This window comes from Equus quagga, chromosome 4 (genome assembly GCF_021613505.1).
Source record: "Equus quagga isolate Etosha38 chromosome 4, UCLA_HA_Equagga_1.0, whole genome shotgun sequence".
Classification (NCBI taxonomy): domain Eukaryota; kingdom Metazoa; phylum Chordata; class Mammalia; order Perissodactyla; family Equidae; genus Equus; species Equus quagga.
This window is the reverse complement of record NC_060270.1, coordinates 132,004,019-132,019,857: the sequence shown is the minus strand read 5'-3', so window position 1 is coordinate 132,019,857 and position 15,839 is coordinate 132,004,019. Positions and strand designations below refer to the sequence as shown.

The 15,839-nt window shown below is 40.0% G+C and overlaps 2 protein-coding genes across 3 annotated transcripts in view; both read left to right on the top strand.

The window, feature by feature from the left end:
* The first annotated feature begins 851 nt into the window (after positions 1–851).
* Positions 852–2,692, top strand: LOC124238708 (translation initiation factor IF-2-like). Its single transcript, XM_046659864.1, has 4 exons — positions 852–883; positions 952–1,188; positions 1,252–2,162; positions 2,577–2,692. Exons 1-4 carry the CDS (start codon positions 852–854, stop codon positions 2,606–2,608), a joined length of 1,212 nt encoding a protein of 403 aa, XP_046515820.1. The 3' UTR covers positions 2,609–2,692.
* Positions 1,300–15,839, top strand: part of STK17B (serine/threonine kinase 17b) — a 35,172-nt gene continuing 20,632 nt past the window's right edge. The window contains exons 1-2 of one of the 2 annotated variants that reach the window (XM_046659343.1): positions 1,300–1,531; positions 10,910–11,074. In XM_046659343.1, coding sequence (XP_046515299.1) covers positions 10,953–11,074 — 122 coding nt within the window. In that variant the 5' untranslated portion in view covers positions 1,300–1,531; positions 10,910–10,952. The remainder of the gene's footprint in view (positions 1,532–10,909; positions 11,075–15,839) is intronic. The other variant, XM_046659345.1, reaches the window with a different exon arrangement.

Here is a 15,839-nt window from a genome sequence, read left to right as displayed (position 1 = left end):
GCGTGATGCAGTCCTGCGATCCCTAGAGGTGACTGGTTCCGGTGCTGGTGCTGAGACCTCTGGGCTGCTGCCCTGTAGTTCATAAAGCAGAAGCTGGCAACAGTCTCATTGGCTTGTGGGCTCTTAGATAATCATAGATGAAAAGTCCATTTTTTTTTTGGTTTCCATCCTAACTTTAGGCTTCTCTAGTCAGTCCAGTTGCTACTAACAAGAAAGTAGATAGATGGAAGCCATGTTTTCCAAGTGACGAGGCTGTGACATATTAAACTGGGATGAATCAGTTAAGTAACAAGCAGCAGACTTCATTAAATGACTGTGAGGCATTTTACGCTTTTATCTTGGGAAAAATACAGCATGGAAGAGCAAACGGATGGCTTGATGGGAATTTGCTTGGCTTACTGGGAGACAGAACAAGAAAACGTCCACTTTAGATGCTGACTTAGTGTTAAAATCTTTTGAAAGAGCGATTCCCCTCCCAATATATTTTCCCACAGTCTTCTGCAATTATTGTAAATGTACTCTGCAACCACTCCTAGATTACATAAAAGAAAACAAAAACTCAATTGTGACGCACAGAACTTTCAACTTTTTAATTTTCTTCAAGGGATAACAGATCCTGAGTAGTCTGCTGGGGGCTCTCACCTTTTCCCTTAGCACTCTATACGCAAAATCAGCAATTCACCCTGTTGGGACTCTCCTTACACCGCCTTAAGTCATGCCTCAGGACTCAATTCGCTGGAGGGCTTCAGCGGTGAGGCCCGGGCTCCACAAATCCCCAGGCGACGTTAACTTTGCCAAGCTGTAGCAAACCGGGCTCTACACCTGCGGGGTGAGTTCAGGTTATAAGGAAGATGACCCGGAAGAGTCAGAAAACAGGTTTTTGGTAGGCACAGGAGTTTGGGGACGAGTCGGAAGCAGATGGGACTAACTTGACTTCTTCCCTCTCCCCAGTCTGCGGATATTCACACCTGCAGACGGACTGAGCACCCCGAGGGGGAAGGGGTGCACCCAGGCACCCTCGCAGCGCAGCGCCGCCGCCTCACCCCGGCCTCGCCGCAATTACCCGGGCGCCCCACCTGCTCCGCAGCTCCGTCCCGCCCCGGCCGGCCGGCGCGGCCACACCCTCTCGCCGCTGGGGCCCCGCCCCGCAGCACGCGCCGCCGGCCGGCGCCCCGCCCCGCCCGTCACGTGACAGCCCCGCCCTCCGCGCGCGCTCCGATTGGCTGTCGCGGCGGAGGGGCCGGGTCCCAGCGCCCAGCCCTGCCCCGCGACGCGGCTGCAGTTTTCAAACCTCAACTGTAAGCTCCGGTTGCCGTCCGCGCTGCCGTCGCCGAGAGCCACCTCCCAGGGGGTCAGGTCGCCCCTGTTGGCCGTTGTCCGGAAGAGTAAAAGTGGGTCCTGCCACGCCCGGAGCTCCCCGGCGCCTCCCCGGGCCGGAGCTGGAGAACGCGTCCCGGGGCGGCAGCGGCGTGGGGCGGGACGGGAGCCCCCTGGAGGGGCAGCCCCGAGGGAGCCTGCTGCGGCCCGAGCGGTCAGTGTCTGCCGCCGCGCGTCCGCGGGCCTGCCGCGGCTGGCGGGTGGGCTCGGGCTGCGACTCCGAACCCCTGAGCCAGCCCCCTTTCCCCTGGGTGCAGAGACCCCCGAATGTGGGAGGGGTCCCGAGGAGGGATCAGGCGGGGTGGGCGGATCCAGGGTCCCCTGGGACCCCCGGGCTGGCGGAGATGGGCTCGGACTCTGCCGCCCCTCGAATGGCCGAATGCTCCGGCCCCCTAGCCGCATTGCGGCTGGAGTCCTGCTCCCCTGGTTTCCTCGGGTTCAGCGCGGGGGGCGGCCGGTGGTCCTCCCGACACCCCTCTCCGCCCGGAGAGCGTGTCTGTGTGTCAGTGAGTGTCTGTGTGTCTGCGCGCTGTCGCCCGGCCGGCCCGGGCTCTCCCCGGCTCGCGTCCCGCCGGGCCCCCCTCGCGACCGGCTCCCTCGCGTCCCTTGCACGTCGCGTCGACGTGGTCGGTCGTGTCCCTCCCGAGTTCACAGCTGTGGTGTGGGCACAGGTCGTGTACACATCTGGACTCGTGGACGCGTCCTGCTCACTCTGCTGCTTGGCTCTGAAGTTTGTGCTCATCCTCTGGGGCATTTTCAGTTGCTGCTCGTGAACAGTTTTTCAAGTCAGTGAATAGAGAAGACCAATTGCAGTTGTTTCAGTGATTTTCGGTGATCTGATTTTATTTTGACGCCGTGTAAACCACTTAAGTGTACGCGGCCCATCCTCAAACTCTACGACTGCAGTAGTTGATGGCTACGATTTTGACATTTACTCAGCTTTCTGTTTTATGTAGGGAAAAGCGCTTCATTTGAATTCCCTTAGAGGGATAAGAAGAGACAAAGTTGAGACTTTATGGCAGCTGGTAGCTAGCTGATAGTAGTTTTTCCTTTGTGATGGGACTGAAGGCGTTCCGACGGTAATTTGCAAATTGAAATTGAGAAAAAGAAATAGATTTTAAAAATCTAGCCACATACTGATCAAATTTCAATAATACTGGGTGTTTGTATCACATTCACTGATTGTTTCCCCGACGTAGTGTTTGCATCTGTGGTACCAGTGATGTGCTGAACCTCGCGGTGATGTTTGCCGTGGTGTGGCCCCTTTAAGTCCTCAAGTCTTGGAGAATGTGCGCCGAGACAGCGTGGTCTACAGAGAGGACCGGGCAGGTGGCAGTGTCTGCAACCCGGCGTTTTGAGCCCAGGAGCACAATTTTATTAAAAGGAAAAGATGATAAGCCTACTTTCTCATTGATACACCGTTTTGTAGTTTTAGAGTGAACCGTTCAGAAAATAGTTTTCGGCTTCTAAAGTGTTTGTTTTATAACTATTAAACCACATGCCCATTGAATTGTTTATTTTTGAAAAAGCTGGTCCTTAGGAGCAATGCGCTAGTTTAAGAGCTCTCTTCTTTCCCCTTCCTCCTCTGAGCAGATGTTCAGTTTTTTAAAATTTCTCCAGTATTTTGAGAATGGAAGTTGTTATTAATAGCTGCTTTATTTTTGAGGTACATCTCATGCATTTTAGATTATTTTTCTAAATTATGGATCTAAAATTGAAGTGAAATATATTTACATGGCAATATATTTAAGTTTTCTAAGTAAAATTTGTGTATAACTTGAAGGCCTTTCTTTTTTGTGTGGGACAGGATGCTTGTGGTTTCTCTTGGGCTCGCTGAATAGTGAGTTACGACTTGGTTAAGATAGAATCAGTTTTAGGAAAGTCGGGACTTGACTAATTGGTCACTGTGTCAGCACATTAATAAGAAATCTGAACAAGACATGGGCATTTTAATGGCATTTTTCTAATCACAAATTTTATTTTTAAGCTCACATTGACAGCATTTTACTGGTGTTAGGTAAACATTTAAACATTATTTTAGAAGCTTTATTTTGAAACTGTTTGATAATTGTTAGGAGAGAACTTCCTTTTCAAAATTTCCCTGGTTTAATCTTAGAAACCCAATTTAAAACTCAGGTATCAAAGAAATCAATTGCTAACACTTTCACTTAATCCTAAAATTGTCTCAAAATTGCATGTATATTATCGTGTAGTGCATGTTTCCTGTATATAAAATTGGCAGCTGAGAACAGTACTCCTAGATTTACTGCTTTTAAAGGATTTTTATTGATTCTTGTTTTTTTGAAGAATTCTTTTGCATCCTGCGGGTATTTATTGTGTCAGAAACATTAACAGTCATTTATGTGCTTCCTTTCCACTTGGGAAAACTTTAAATGTTTTAGTTGCTTTAGTTTTCCCCAATATTGATGAGAAAATTCAATGACTTTATTTTTATATAGTTTATATTCTCAGACTATTATCAAAGGGTATTTCTTTGAATATTTCAGTTAGCAAATTACTTATAAATTGTTACAAACACACACATATATATATATATTATTTTTTGTGAGGAAGCTTGGCCCTGAGCTAACATCTGTTGCCGATCTTTCTCTTTTTGCTTGAGGAAGATTGTTGCTGAGCTAACATCTGTGCCAATCTTCCTCTATTTTGTGTGGGATGCCGCCACAGCAGGGCTTGAAGAGTGGTGCTAGGTCCCCGCCCAGGATCCAAACCTGTGAACCCTGGGCCAACTGAAGTGGAGCGTGAACTCAACCACTATGCCACCGGGCTGGCCCCCAAACACGTGTTTTTATCTAAATATGGTGTGATAAATGTTGCAATTTTCAAGACACACTTTGTTAAAAAATTTTTTATTTCTTTGATTTATTTATCCTTTTTTTCCAAATTCATTTAACCTTGAACTTCGATGCCATTTTAAACATCTAAACTAGCCAGTTTCTTTTAACATTATATGCAACATATTTCAGTGCACCCCGACCCTTTGCAACTTCTTCCCCAAAAGAGGGCGTAGTTATACTTTAAGCATTTAAAAATTTTAATATTAACGGTGAGATGGTAGTTTCATCTTTAATCCTTAAAGGATCATATTCTATTTTGTATTGTAATAGTTACTGAATAAACACTACTTCAGCAATGATGATATAAGTAAACAGTACTGTATTTTACAACAGAAAGTTAATTTTCCATCTGATGAGTGACAGGCACTATATGTTTCTTGGCCGACTATGTTTCTGTTTTCCAGCATCTCCATATCCTGGTTCCCGATTACAGGGTTTAGTTCTCCTTCTAAAGGTAGAAGAGACAGCACAACGCTTACTGTTGTGGCGCAGAAGCAGGCCCAGGGTCTGTATCTGGGACCTGAGCCCTTGGGTGGCATGTACTAGTGTTTATGCTAGGCTGGTTGGACTAGAGGCAGTCAGCTGGCTTCCTTTCCTGCTTTTCAAAGGATTAAATTCTTGAATTATACTTTCTATTCAATCTTTATTTTAAAAAAAACCTGTTAGTAGAATACATATAAGGAATACAGTGTCTTTCTTGACATTGAAAATCAGCTTCATCTCGGTCCCTACACCAGTACCTTTACTTCTAATCAATGACTCATTTAAAATGGATTGTTCTGCCACACTAGCAGAAAGTTCTTCCTTTATTTTGATGGATGCTAGATAAATAAATCTTCAATTCCTCTGTTTCCTAGGGAAAGTTTGGTAGCTATAAATGGCGATGTAGAAAGGAGTTGTTTCCTGCGTGTCTTACTTTGCATTGCCTTTCATATTTACTGTGTGAAGATATAGATTTATCAGTTCTTGGCAGGACAAGTATCTGAATTTCCTGATTGAAGTAACTCTTAAAATGTTGATGTTCTTAGCTAAAGTAGGAATTTACGTAAAAACAGATGGCTACCTAATCTGGAAAGACAAGTAAATACAAAATGATCTGTTGGTATTACGTTACGGTATCTGATAAGCTAATTTTATCCATGTTTCCCGACTTCGTGGCTATCCTGTTTAGAGTTGAAATTGTCTAATAGCAATTTAAAATATTTCTTATTTTATTTAGCCAAATACTGAATTAAACAGAGACTAGCAGCATTTGCAGCTCTAATACTGTAATTTCAAGATGGAGCTTATTCTGCTAAGCCCTTAAAGATATGAGATGTACCTAAAAATTCTTCTTGCTTTATTTCATAATTCTTATCATTCAGTTCATCAAACTTTTTTTAAATTCCTGCCAGGTGCCAGACAGGTGTTGGAAGGTTAGTCACAAAAGTAAATGGTTGCTGCCCTTTAGACACTAAATGTAATTGCAGTCCCACGTGTTACATGTTGAGATAAAGAGGTATGTCAAGGGTCCTCCCGTTTGAAGCATAGAGGCATTTAACCCAACCTGTGGGTTTTAGGCAAAGCTTCCTGGGAGAGATGACATTCTGTGTTGAGACATAAAGGATGCATAAGAAGAGTTAGCCATTTAAGGAAAGGTAGAAAGGGTGTTTGAGGAGAGAAGTATAGCAGAGATGTAGAAGCAGAATGTCGACAGGAGGGTGGCAGGAACCGAAGCTGGTGTGTACCTGTCTCCAGGGCTTTTGTGTGTCATGCTGTCAGGACTTGCGCTTGTGGGGATCAAAGCAGACAATTTAATTCTCTAGATGTTTTTATTTATTGTATATGTTATATTCTATTTTTATAAAACATTTTTATTTGATAACTTTGAAATGAATATTATGATGGATGTGTTTAAAATAGAGCTAGTTAGAGGTTTATAGGGGCTGTTTGTCTTACTTTTGATCACGTCACATTTGCTTTCTCCCTTCAAGTAAATTAAAGTCCAAATCAAGCCTAACGTTTCCTTCTGTCCATCCTTCGCTGACCCATGTCTGAATTCTTACTGTAATTATTGCAATGGGAGTTAATGAAAAGCAATCTCTGAAAACATGTTTGAGATGCCATTACTTCTCGTCATACTGGGCCCTAGACTGCTTAGTTGTACCCTGCCTTCTGATACCCTCTTACTGTTTCTGGTGCCTGAGTGTGTCTGTGGTTGTGTACCCACACACACACATTTACCTACTAAGTCCCTTAAGATTTTTTTTTCGTTAGTGTAGCCTAGTAAAGTGTTAGGAAATGAATTTCAAGTGGGATGAGACATCCTGGTAATTTAGAATCAGTTAGAAGTCCGTGAGCTGTGGTAGAAAACAAGGACAGGTCTGGGACTAATGTTGGGGTTAGACAGTTTGGTGGGAAACTTAGGAAGATGCCAGGAGAGAGAAAGCTGACTGATAACCTTCATGTGGCCAAGGATTAAATCTTCTGTGAAGGGCAGCCAGAGCTTTGTGGAGGGTTTGGTGGACAAAGGTGACATTCATGCTCCACTGTATGCAAAACTGGCCAATGGAGAGGAAATGGAAAAGTATTAGGCTGTGACAGTTGATTCAAGTGCAGTAAATAGAAGAAAAAATACACTCACCGGCTGCTGTATGGTTGCCTAAAGCAGTTTGTAATACAGCTCTATTAGCAATAAGATAAGTTGAAAGGTCAGTCTTCATAAATGTGCTCTTTCTCTTTTCTGAGATATGGCTTGTGTTCCAGCACATTTGCAGTCAGTGACATGTGTCACAATTCGAAAGATGATTTTTGTACTCACGTGTATTTAAGAAACTGCTGCTGGCCCAGTGGTATTTTCAGCTACATTTATAGTCATACAAGTACCTGTGGTATGTTCATCCCTATGCTGACCAACAGTACATGTGAGGGGAGGAAAATTTATTAGGGTAAAAAATTAAACACAAGTCAATGTCCAGTATTAGGAAATACTATTAAGTAATTTGATTAGTAAGTCCCTATTTATATTACCATTATCCATTTCAATCCTTTTTGTTTTAAAAAAAAGCTAAGCTCTTTTTCCTTCTAATATAACTAAATAATATGTATTTAAAAACTTAATATTTATCAGTATATTTGGATATCACATTTTGAATTTCTTTTGGAGGAATCCCAGGATGAGTCTGGATTTTCACAAGTGAAACTCGTAATAAAGACATTTGTCTTAAGGTTACAAACTGTTATTCAGAGTATAGAATTATAACTATAACATTAATTCAGAATTTGTTAAATTGTTTTTTCTGTGCAGCGTTAAACAAGACATTAATTGTTGCTTAGTATTTACTCTAAATGCTTACATGGTCTCTGCATAAGAACTGACACATTATTTGGCTAATGAACACCATCTGCTCTATATAAATGCAGAGAAAACGTTGAGGCCTTAAAAACCTGAGCAATAATGGCTCTTGAACTTCCAAGCAAGTAAACCCTCAATGTGTAAAGAGAGATGTTTTGCTGTTGCATATGGGTAAGTTTCTGCATTCAGAATCTAGTCATCCATATTCACAGCCATCTTTTTTACCCAAAGGTATTTATTAATTTTTGTCGATTAATAAATTAGTACCTGCTTAGTGTAGATATTTAAACACAGGAAAGTATAAATACTGCCATAATCCCACTACCTAGAGGTAACCATGTTAACGTTTTGCCATTGTTTTCCAGTCCTGTCTTCTATTTGCTTTCGTATTTTTCCCACAAACTTATAATACTGTACATAAAGTTTTGTCTTCCTTTTTTCACTAATATAATGAATTAAAAATATTCTTTGAAAGCACAATTTTTGTGTATATAATGTCTTATTATTTAGGTGTATTTAACCATTTCCCTATCGTTGGACGTCAGGGTTCATTCATTCAACAAGTTTTTGATTTTTTTTCACTGTTGTACATCCTGCTTCATTGAACATAAATCAACTACATCTAAGAACCATATTGACTCTTTTTGAAACTTGAGAGCAGAGAATACTTATTCATAAAATATATTTTAGTTCTTTAGAGTTCTTATGAATAGATCACTTTGTTGATGGTATATTACAGCATAAGATCAACTTCTTAGATTCTAGGATCTAGATGAGGTGAACATCTTAGACTCAAGAACCTGTACTCTGTGTCTGTGATTGAGTTTGACACATTACTGTTGTCATGTTTCCCAAGGCCTGATTGATGAACAGTGTTTGGGAATATAGCCCAGTTTGTCTCCAAGATACGGGTGCATCCCTTCTTTCTGTGTATACGTGTATAACATAAATGCAGTCATAAGGATGCATAGTCATAGACTTTTAAATTTAGAAAAAAATTTGTAAAATCTCAAAGATGACCTGAAAAAAAATAGATTGAGAATGGAAATTGGTATTAATTTTTCAGAGAGGAATAAGCGACCAGTGAAACTCAGTTCCATCAGAACTAAGAAAGTACACAAATAGTTCATCAAAACAGAATAGAAAGGCAGAATTTTAAGAGTTGAGTCTAAGCTAACTTGGGGTGAGAGTTTTGTATATGGAAACAGGGTGCAGCTCCTCGGCAATGGCAGGGTACTGCATAGAGAGTATAGAATAGTAACAATATTTATTGAACAATCACGATGGGCTCTCATGGTTAGCACTTTACCAGTGTCATATCATGAGTTCATCATATTTTAATTTTTAGAGCTCAGCAATTGGATTCTGTCATCATCCGTACTTTAGAGGCAGCAGAATTGAAGCTTTCCTCTCTAGTCATCAGAGAAATGCAAAGTAAATCACAAAATTCCATTTCACCTTCGTCACACTAGAGCAGCCAAAATTAAAAGTCTGAATGGGGCAAATGTTGGCAAGAAAATGATAAGCCTTCCCACTCAGGGCTGGTGGGAATGTAAACTGGGGGTGGAATGAAGGGACCGACTTCACCTGTGTCTGTGAGGTCTTACTTATTTTTAATTTAAACAAAATACGGCAAAGTAATAAGATTGAAAAAGCAAGTGTTAGGTTATTTGTATCCTTTCCTGTACATGCGAAATGCTTCCTTCTTTTCTTTTTAGTACCAGTGTTAGTTTGCTAGGGCGGCCAGAACAAAGTACTGCAGAACGGCAACTCAAACAACAGAAATTTATTTTCTCACAATTCTGGGGAGTAGAAGTTTGCGGTCAAGGTGTGGGCAGGGTCAGTTTCTTCCGAGGCCCTTTGGCTTGTAGATGGCCTTCTCCGTGTCTTCAGATGTTCTTCCCTCTGTGTGTTTCTGTGTCCTGCTCTCCTCTTTCTGTAAGGACACCAGTCCTGTTGGATTAAGGCGTGCCCTAATGACCTCATTTTTAACTTATCTCTTTAAAGCCCCTCTCCAAATATGGTCACTGTCTGAGGTACTGAGGGTTAGGACTTCAACACGTGAGTTTTGAGGGAGGGGCACAGTTTAGCCCAGAATAGTAGCAAAGTTAAATAATTTGGTTAAGATCTCGTAGCTGCTATGATGGATCAATGGGATTCAGACCGGATGTGATTCAGTCTAAGTGTTATTTTCGGAAGACTGCGCGGCTCCTCTTAGACAGCTAGAGATGTATCCCCACACTAGTTAGGCTCTGATTCCCCAAAGACAAGAGATTCGGAGAAAAAGATTTTGCTGACATAAGAATAAAATTGAGAAAATACAGAAACTGATAACACTGAAGTCTAATTACACTGCCTGTTGCTAAGTTGAATATAGTTCGCATTTGAACTTGGGAAGATAAAGAACGGTACATGTCAAGCAGGAAATAAGTGGAGGAAAAATGTGGCAGAGAAGGAACAGAAGTCTTGGGGGTCCTTATAAGAGGGTGCTGGAAGAAACTGGATCTTTATTAGATAGGCATAGCAGAAAGTCAGAAGTAATTTGAAATATATGGTCTGCTATTGCCATTTGAATTGTTAATACGAAATAGTAGTTTTGATGTTAAAACCAAAAACTTGTAAATATCACTAAGTTCCAGATAGACAAGAGCATCAGACATAGACCAGAACTCCAGAAAGCAGCTGTGTGTGGTTTGTCCGTCATCCGGCAGAATCATCGAGCTCTTCGTACAGGGCAGGCTCTGTGCTAGGTTCTGCCCAAGAAAGCAACGCTAAGATCTAGGAAAATCTCTGAATTTAGTATTGAAACATACACAGCCTGTGAAGCAGGTTCTATTTGCTATACTCATTCAGATGTCTGTAATATAACTCACAAGATGTGAATTCACCACCAAATTTGTTTGGCCATGCAAAATTAAATTAAAAATGAGTAAGCATTACCTCGCTATGTTAAATTATCTTGTTATGTGAAGATATAATTTTAGAGAGTGAGAGTTTAAAAATGAAATTGAATGATTACTTGTATTAAAATTTTATTGTAACTGTTTTTTAAGAATTTGGGAGGTCTTACAGGATTTTTATAGTAGTGTGAAAGGAAGTCAGTAGCCTGGTTCAAGTGCCACAGAGGTGATACCAGTGTGTGTGTGTGCTTTCTGTTTTCCTTCCTTTTGGTAAAATGTGCTCTTTAAATCTTCTTCTTTTTTGGGGGAGACAGGAGAGTTGTATCTTATAGCTATATTTGGAGGTGTATAATGTAATGCACATCCTGTCTGAGATAACATCTTTTTTTTTTCTTAATTGCATGTAAGTTATATCCTGTGTCTGCTCTCTTTTTAAATAGGTAAAGCTAAGTGGCTGGAGGAGCATATCTAGAGGCATCTGCCATGTCGCGGAGAAGGTTTGATTGCCGCAGTATTTCAGGCTTGCTGACGACAATGCCTCAAACCCCAATGAAAATGGAAAACTTTAATAATTTTTATACACTCACATCTAAAGAGCTAGGAAGGTAAGGCAACTTTGTGATGTGTGTGCTGTTTAAATTGGCATTTTGGATTTCTGTGTCTATAGTTCTATAAAACTCACTTGATTGTTAACAACAAAGATGAGACAGAGAAGTCATCATCTCTGCTGTTATTATACAGGGTCCCGTCCTAACGACTTGGAAGCGAAATGTGTGGAGGGTTAGTGATCCTGGATGATACATCCCACGCAGCTTCAGAGGCCCTGAGAGGAGGCCGGGCTTCTTGGTGGAGGCTGTGCATGGGAAGCGGCAGCTGAGCAGAGCAGCCGAGCCCAGACCTGGGCACCACTGCCGTCTCCAAGCTGCATGACCTCCATTAAAGTGCTAGGTGTCCCTCTTAGTGCTGTAGTTACCCCGTCAGAGAAGTGGGGGTGAAGATAATTGTGTCTGTCTTATATCGTTGTTGTCAGGATTAGTTACTTAGTATTTGCAAAATATTTAGTAGAGTGCTATATAAGTTTTTGTTAAATAAACAATTGTAAAAATTCCTGGGATATTGTGCTGGGCTAAAACAATATATAGGGAAATTCTCCTCTTCTTTCCTAAATGAAAAGAATCGACTCGTATTTGATAGTCTAATTCTATATGACGAAGAATGCATATTCTATGAGTAAAACCTGTGCTTGCACTAATACTAATCGGCTGTGGCTTCACCAAGGTGCAGATTTCCTTAAGGCCATGGAGTGACCTGATGGTACGAGATCATTTCATACTACTGTTTGAATATATCTGCAAGCAACCAAAGACATGCCAAGTGATTTAAGTTATATGTTTAGCATCTTTTGAGCTTTAAATGAAAGGTACCTAACAAAGGGTTGGAAGATGGCAGTCAGTTTCTATCTTCAGTTTGATTTTAGTTCTGGAAGCAAATGTTTTGGCTTATGTTAAAATGGTTTACCCAAGGCCGTGTTTGTATTGACAGATGTACAGTAATACAGTATGATTGATTTTTATCTTTGAAAATCTCGATATGAAAACAAAACTTGACTGAACCGTGACCAGTAATTCTGTTCTCAGTGGTCTTTTATGTTAGGGGTAAAGGCAGGTCCTGGCTTTTTCACTGGTCAGATGTTGGATGTGACATCAGATGACCTTTTGCAAAATAAGGTTGGTAATATCTACTTCATCAGACTAAGACCTAGATGTGAAAGCATATTTCATAATTCTGGAATGTTTATTTAATTTTATGTGCAAAATATTTGGGTGTTTTAATGGTATGTTAAAAGATATAATTTAAAAAACCTTTCAGAATGTTTTTATGACATTGTTTAGTTCTAAATCTATCATTTTATTTTTCTTTGCATTGTAACAGGGAAGAGTAAGTTTTCTTTTTGTTGCCTGTGTCTCACGTTGGTGGTCACAGACCCTTTGCCCTGGAAGGATTTTGTTGGTCAGTGGTCTTCTAATATAATTTTTAAGCAGTGCAGCAGTCTTTCCTCTAATTTTCCTGACGAGCTGGTTAAGCCTCAATTTGCATGATTCAGTGATGGGGAGCTCACTACCTCAGAATGTATCTGTTCCATTTTGTGGGCGCCTCTTTGGCACAGAAGGTTCTGTTTTCTACTCTGCTAATACTTACCCAAAAGACGTGGTTCTCCTTTTGTAGCTGCGTATAATGTACATCTGAAAACCCTTCAGAGCTTTTGCATGTAGCTAAATATTGCCAGTTTCCTTGAACACTCACCACATGACCTGATTTCCAGACAGCCTTCCTTGACCCAGTTATCCTCTTCCGGACCACTTTGTATTCTTCTTCGTCAGTCTTAAAATGAGGAGCTCTAGACTGGACGCAGTGTTGTCCCTGTCTTACATCTAGAATACCACAAAGCTGTATGGAGGTTGCCGAAGACTCCATTAGGAGTTTCCCTTTTCCCCAACAGCCATGTCAATATGTGTCATATGGCATCATATGGTATGTTAGTAAAAACAGGCTAAGCTCAAAAGCAGTTGACCTGTCTTTGCTCTAGATCTAAAGATGTGTAATCTACTCAGTTGTATGATTTCCTTCTCTTTAAGATGAGAGAGTGTGCACAACCAGAGGCACTCACGACTAGAATATACAACTATGTACTGGTGGGCTTTGGGGAGAAGAAGAAGGGGGAAGAAAAAAAGATAGGCAACAGTTGTTAGCTCAGGTGCGAATCTTTAAAAAACAAAAACAAAAGAAGAGAGGGTGGATTAAATATCTCCAAGTTTCCTTCTGTCACAAAAATGTTTGGAGACTGCTTTGAGCAGGATGTTGAATATGCAAAGCCTTGAACAGTACACACAGTAAAGAGTATTCTTTTCTATTTTTCTGAGTTAACTATTTTGATGAGTAAATGTACACACATTTATTAAATTAACTTTGCAAAATAAGGGATATTATGGGAGTTAGAAAGGCTATGAAATATTTTTTTTCTTTGAAGACTTTGGAGAACTTAAATTTTGAGGAGGACAATATTAATAATCCTAAATTGTTTTATAAATGAGGTGGCATCGTAAATAACAATCATAAGCTTGAATCAGCTGTACTTTTTAACATTTTAGAGCAAAAACTCATGATAGAATCTGATTAAAACAAATTCAGATCGCTGGTATCCCATTTTCTAATACCTTCATGAGGAGACCTAGCATTTTTCTTTTAATTGATAAAGGTTAATGAGCCACATGGTAAATATTGATATATCTGATTAGTAAATCTTGATAAGTTGGAAATCATGACCTTTCGTCTGCCAAGAACTTAAAGTTCTTTCAATATTGTTACCAATTTTAATATCCTATGCTTTTGCAAATGGAAATTAGCATCATAATCATGTTTCTCCTGGGGCTTGTACATTTTGAAGTATATAAACATATAATTCTAGCATGTAGTGAACTACAAAGCGATCTTTCTGAATCAATTGGTTTGCTAATTAATTTTAAGATGTTAATTAAGTTAGTTAAGATGTAGGAATTTATTTTCCTATCACAAACTAAGAGAAAACATGTAAAAGTTAACGGTTCATTTTTGACAATTCTCAAAAAACTTTGCATTGTTCCTGTTTTTTAGCATGTTGGGTAAGTTGTTTCCACCCCTCCCCCACTGAGGCAAGGTTTCATAGGACTTCTTGTGGTTAGAAGGGTGAGGCCGGTGCAGAAATAAACGTCAGCTTCCTTTGTGGCTTACCCTCCCCCTCCTTTCACATTTTATTGTGTGTTCTAGAATGCAAAACAGTAACTACTAGACCTTTTCACTGCTGGGAAATCTAGGCAGCTTTTGCCTTTTTAGGATATGAATTAAGTATTATTGTTAAGGGTTTTAAATTTTCTTAAATGCTTCTGTTAAATTTGATATAGGAACATTATGCATTAAAGATTATTTTTGGGCTTCTAAACCACAATTAGCACTTGAGAATAGAAAACAAATTTTTTTTCATAACTCATCTGATAATTATGGTAAAAATGTTTACCTTATTTAACAGTATGTAAGTGAATATATATGTAAAATTGTACTGGAATCTCAAATAAACTTTAAAAAATATAAATGCTTTAAGTACAGCATGCAAAATAGCACAATATATGATATCATAGTAGGTGCATATTCCTTGCATTCATTCAACAGACACTTCAGTTCCTATTGTGTATTAGTTAGCAAAGTGGAGATTTTATAATTACTGCAGTAATTAGGGCCCACAGGGTCCCTGCCCTCATGGGGCTTTTACTTAGTGGTGAACATTGACAAATAAATAATCACCAACGTCATGTGGTCGCCTTTGCTTCTGGTTGAGGAGTGCTATACTTGTTTAAGAAAGCCTCTGGAGAATGCCTGAAACATAAAAAGGGTTATTATTTAATTTTGTTCTTTGTTTCTGAGCAAATTCTGGTTTGTAGATACACTCATAAAATTATAGCAGAACTAAATTGTCACAACCAGTGCTATAAACTATATCTTTTTTCAGATGGACAGTTTTCTTGGCTAACTGGTTTGTGTTTCCTGAGTTTTACAAGGTGAATTTCTTCATAAAGCTCAAAATTTCTTTTCTGTTTTAGACAGATCTTAGCTTCTCAATCTAAGAGTGGGCAGAAGTGAGTGAGTTGCACTGCTTAAAAAAAACTTATCTTCAAAGGAGAAATTGTTTTGTAGTGGTGAGAAGAGAAAACTAGGAATGCACGTTCCACAGTTTAATTCTTGGCACTCCAGTTCCATATGTGACCTTTCATGAGTCATTCAATCTTAGTCTGACTCAGTTTATCCAGTTTAAAATCTGTAAGACAGGGTGGTTTCAATAGAAAGTTAAGGGAACGATTGACTTGTTTGTGTGCTCATTGAAATGCATCCGTTTGTGTTCCTTTTGCATACAGTGAGAAAAATCTTATAGTTAAAATTAAACATCCTCATATCATAAATGAAAAGTTTTTTTCAAAGAATCAGGTTTGTGCATGCAAATTTGTTGCATCGATATATTGTTGTGACAGTTTAGCTCTGCTGTAATTTTATGATTGTATCTACAAACCAGAATTTGCTCAGAAACAAAGAACAAAATTAAATAATAACCCTTTTTATGTTTCAGGCATTCTCCAGAGGCTTTCTTAAACAAGTATAGCACTCCTCAACCAGAAGCAAAGGCGACCACATGACGTTGGTGATTATTTATTTGTCAATGTTCACCACTAAGTAAAAGCCCCATGAGGGCAGGGACCCTGTGGGCCCTAATTACTGCAGTAATTATAAAATCTTTACTTTGCTAACTAATACACAATAGGAACTGAGTCAAATTATAGCTTGGTC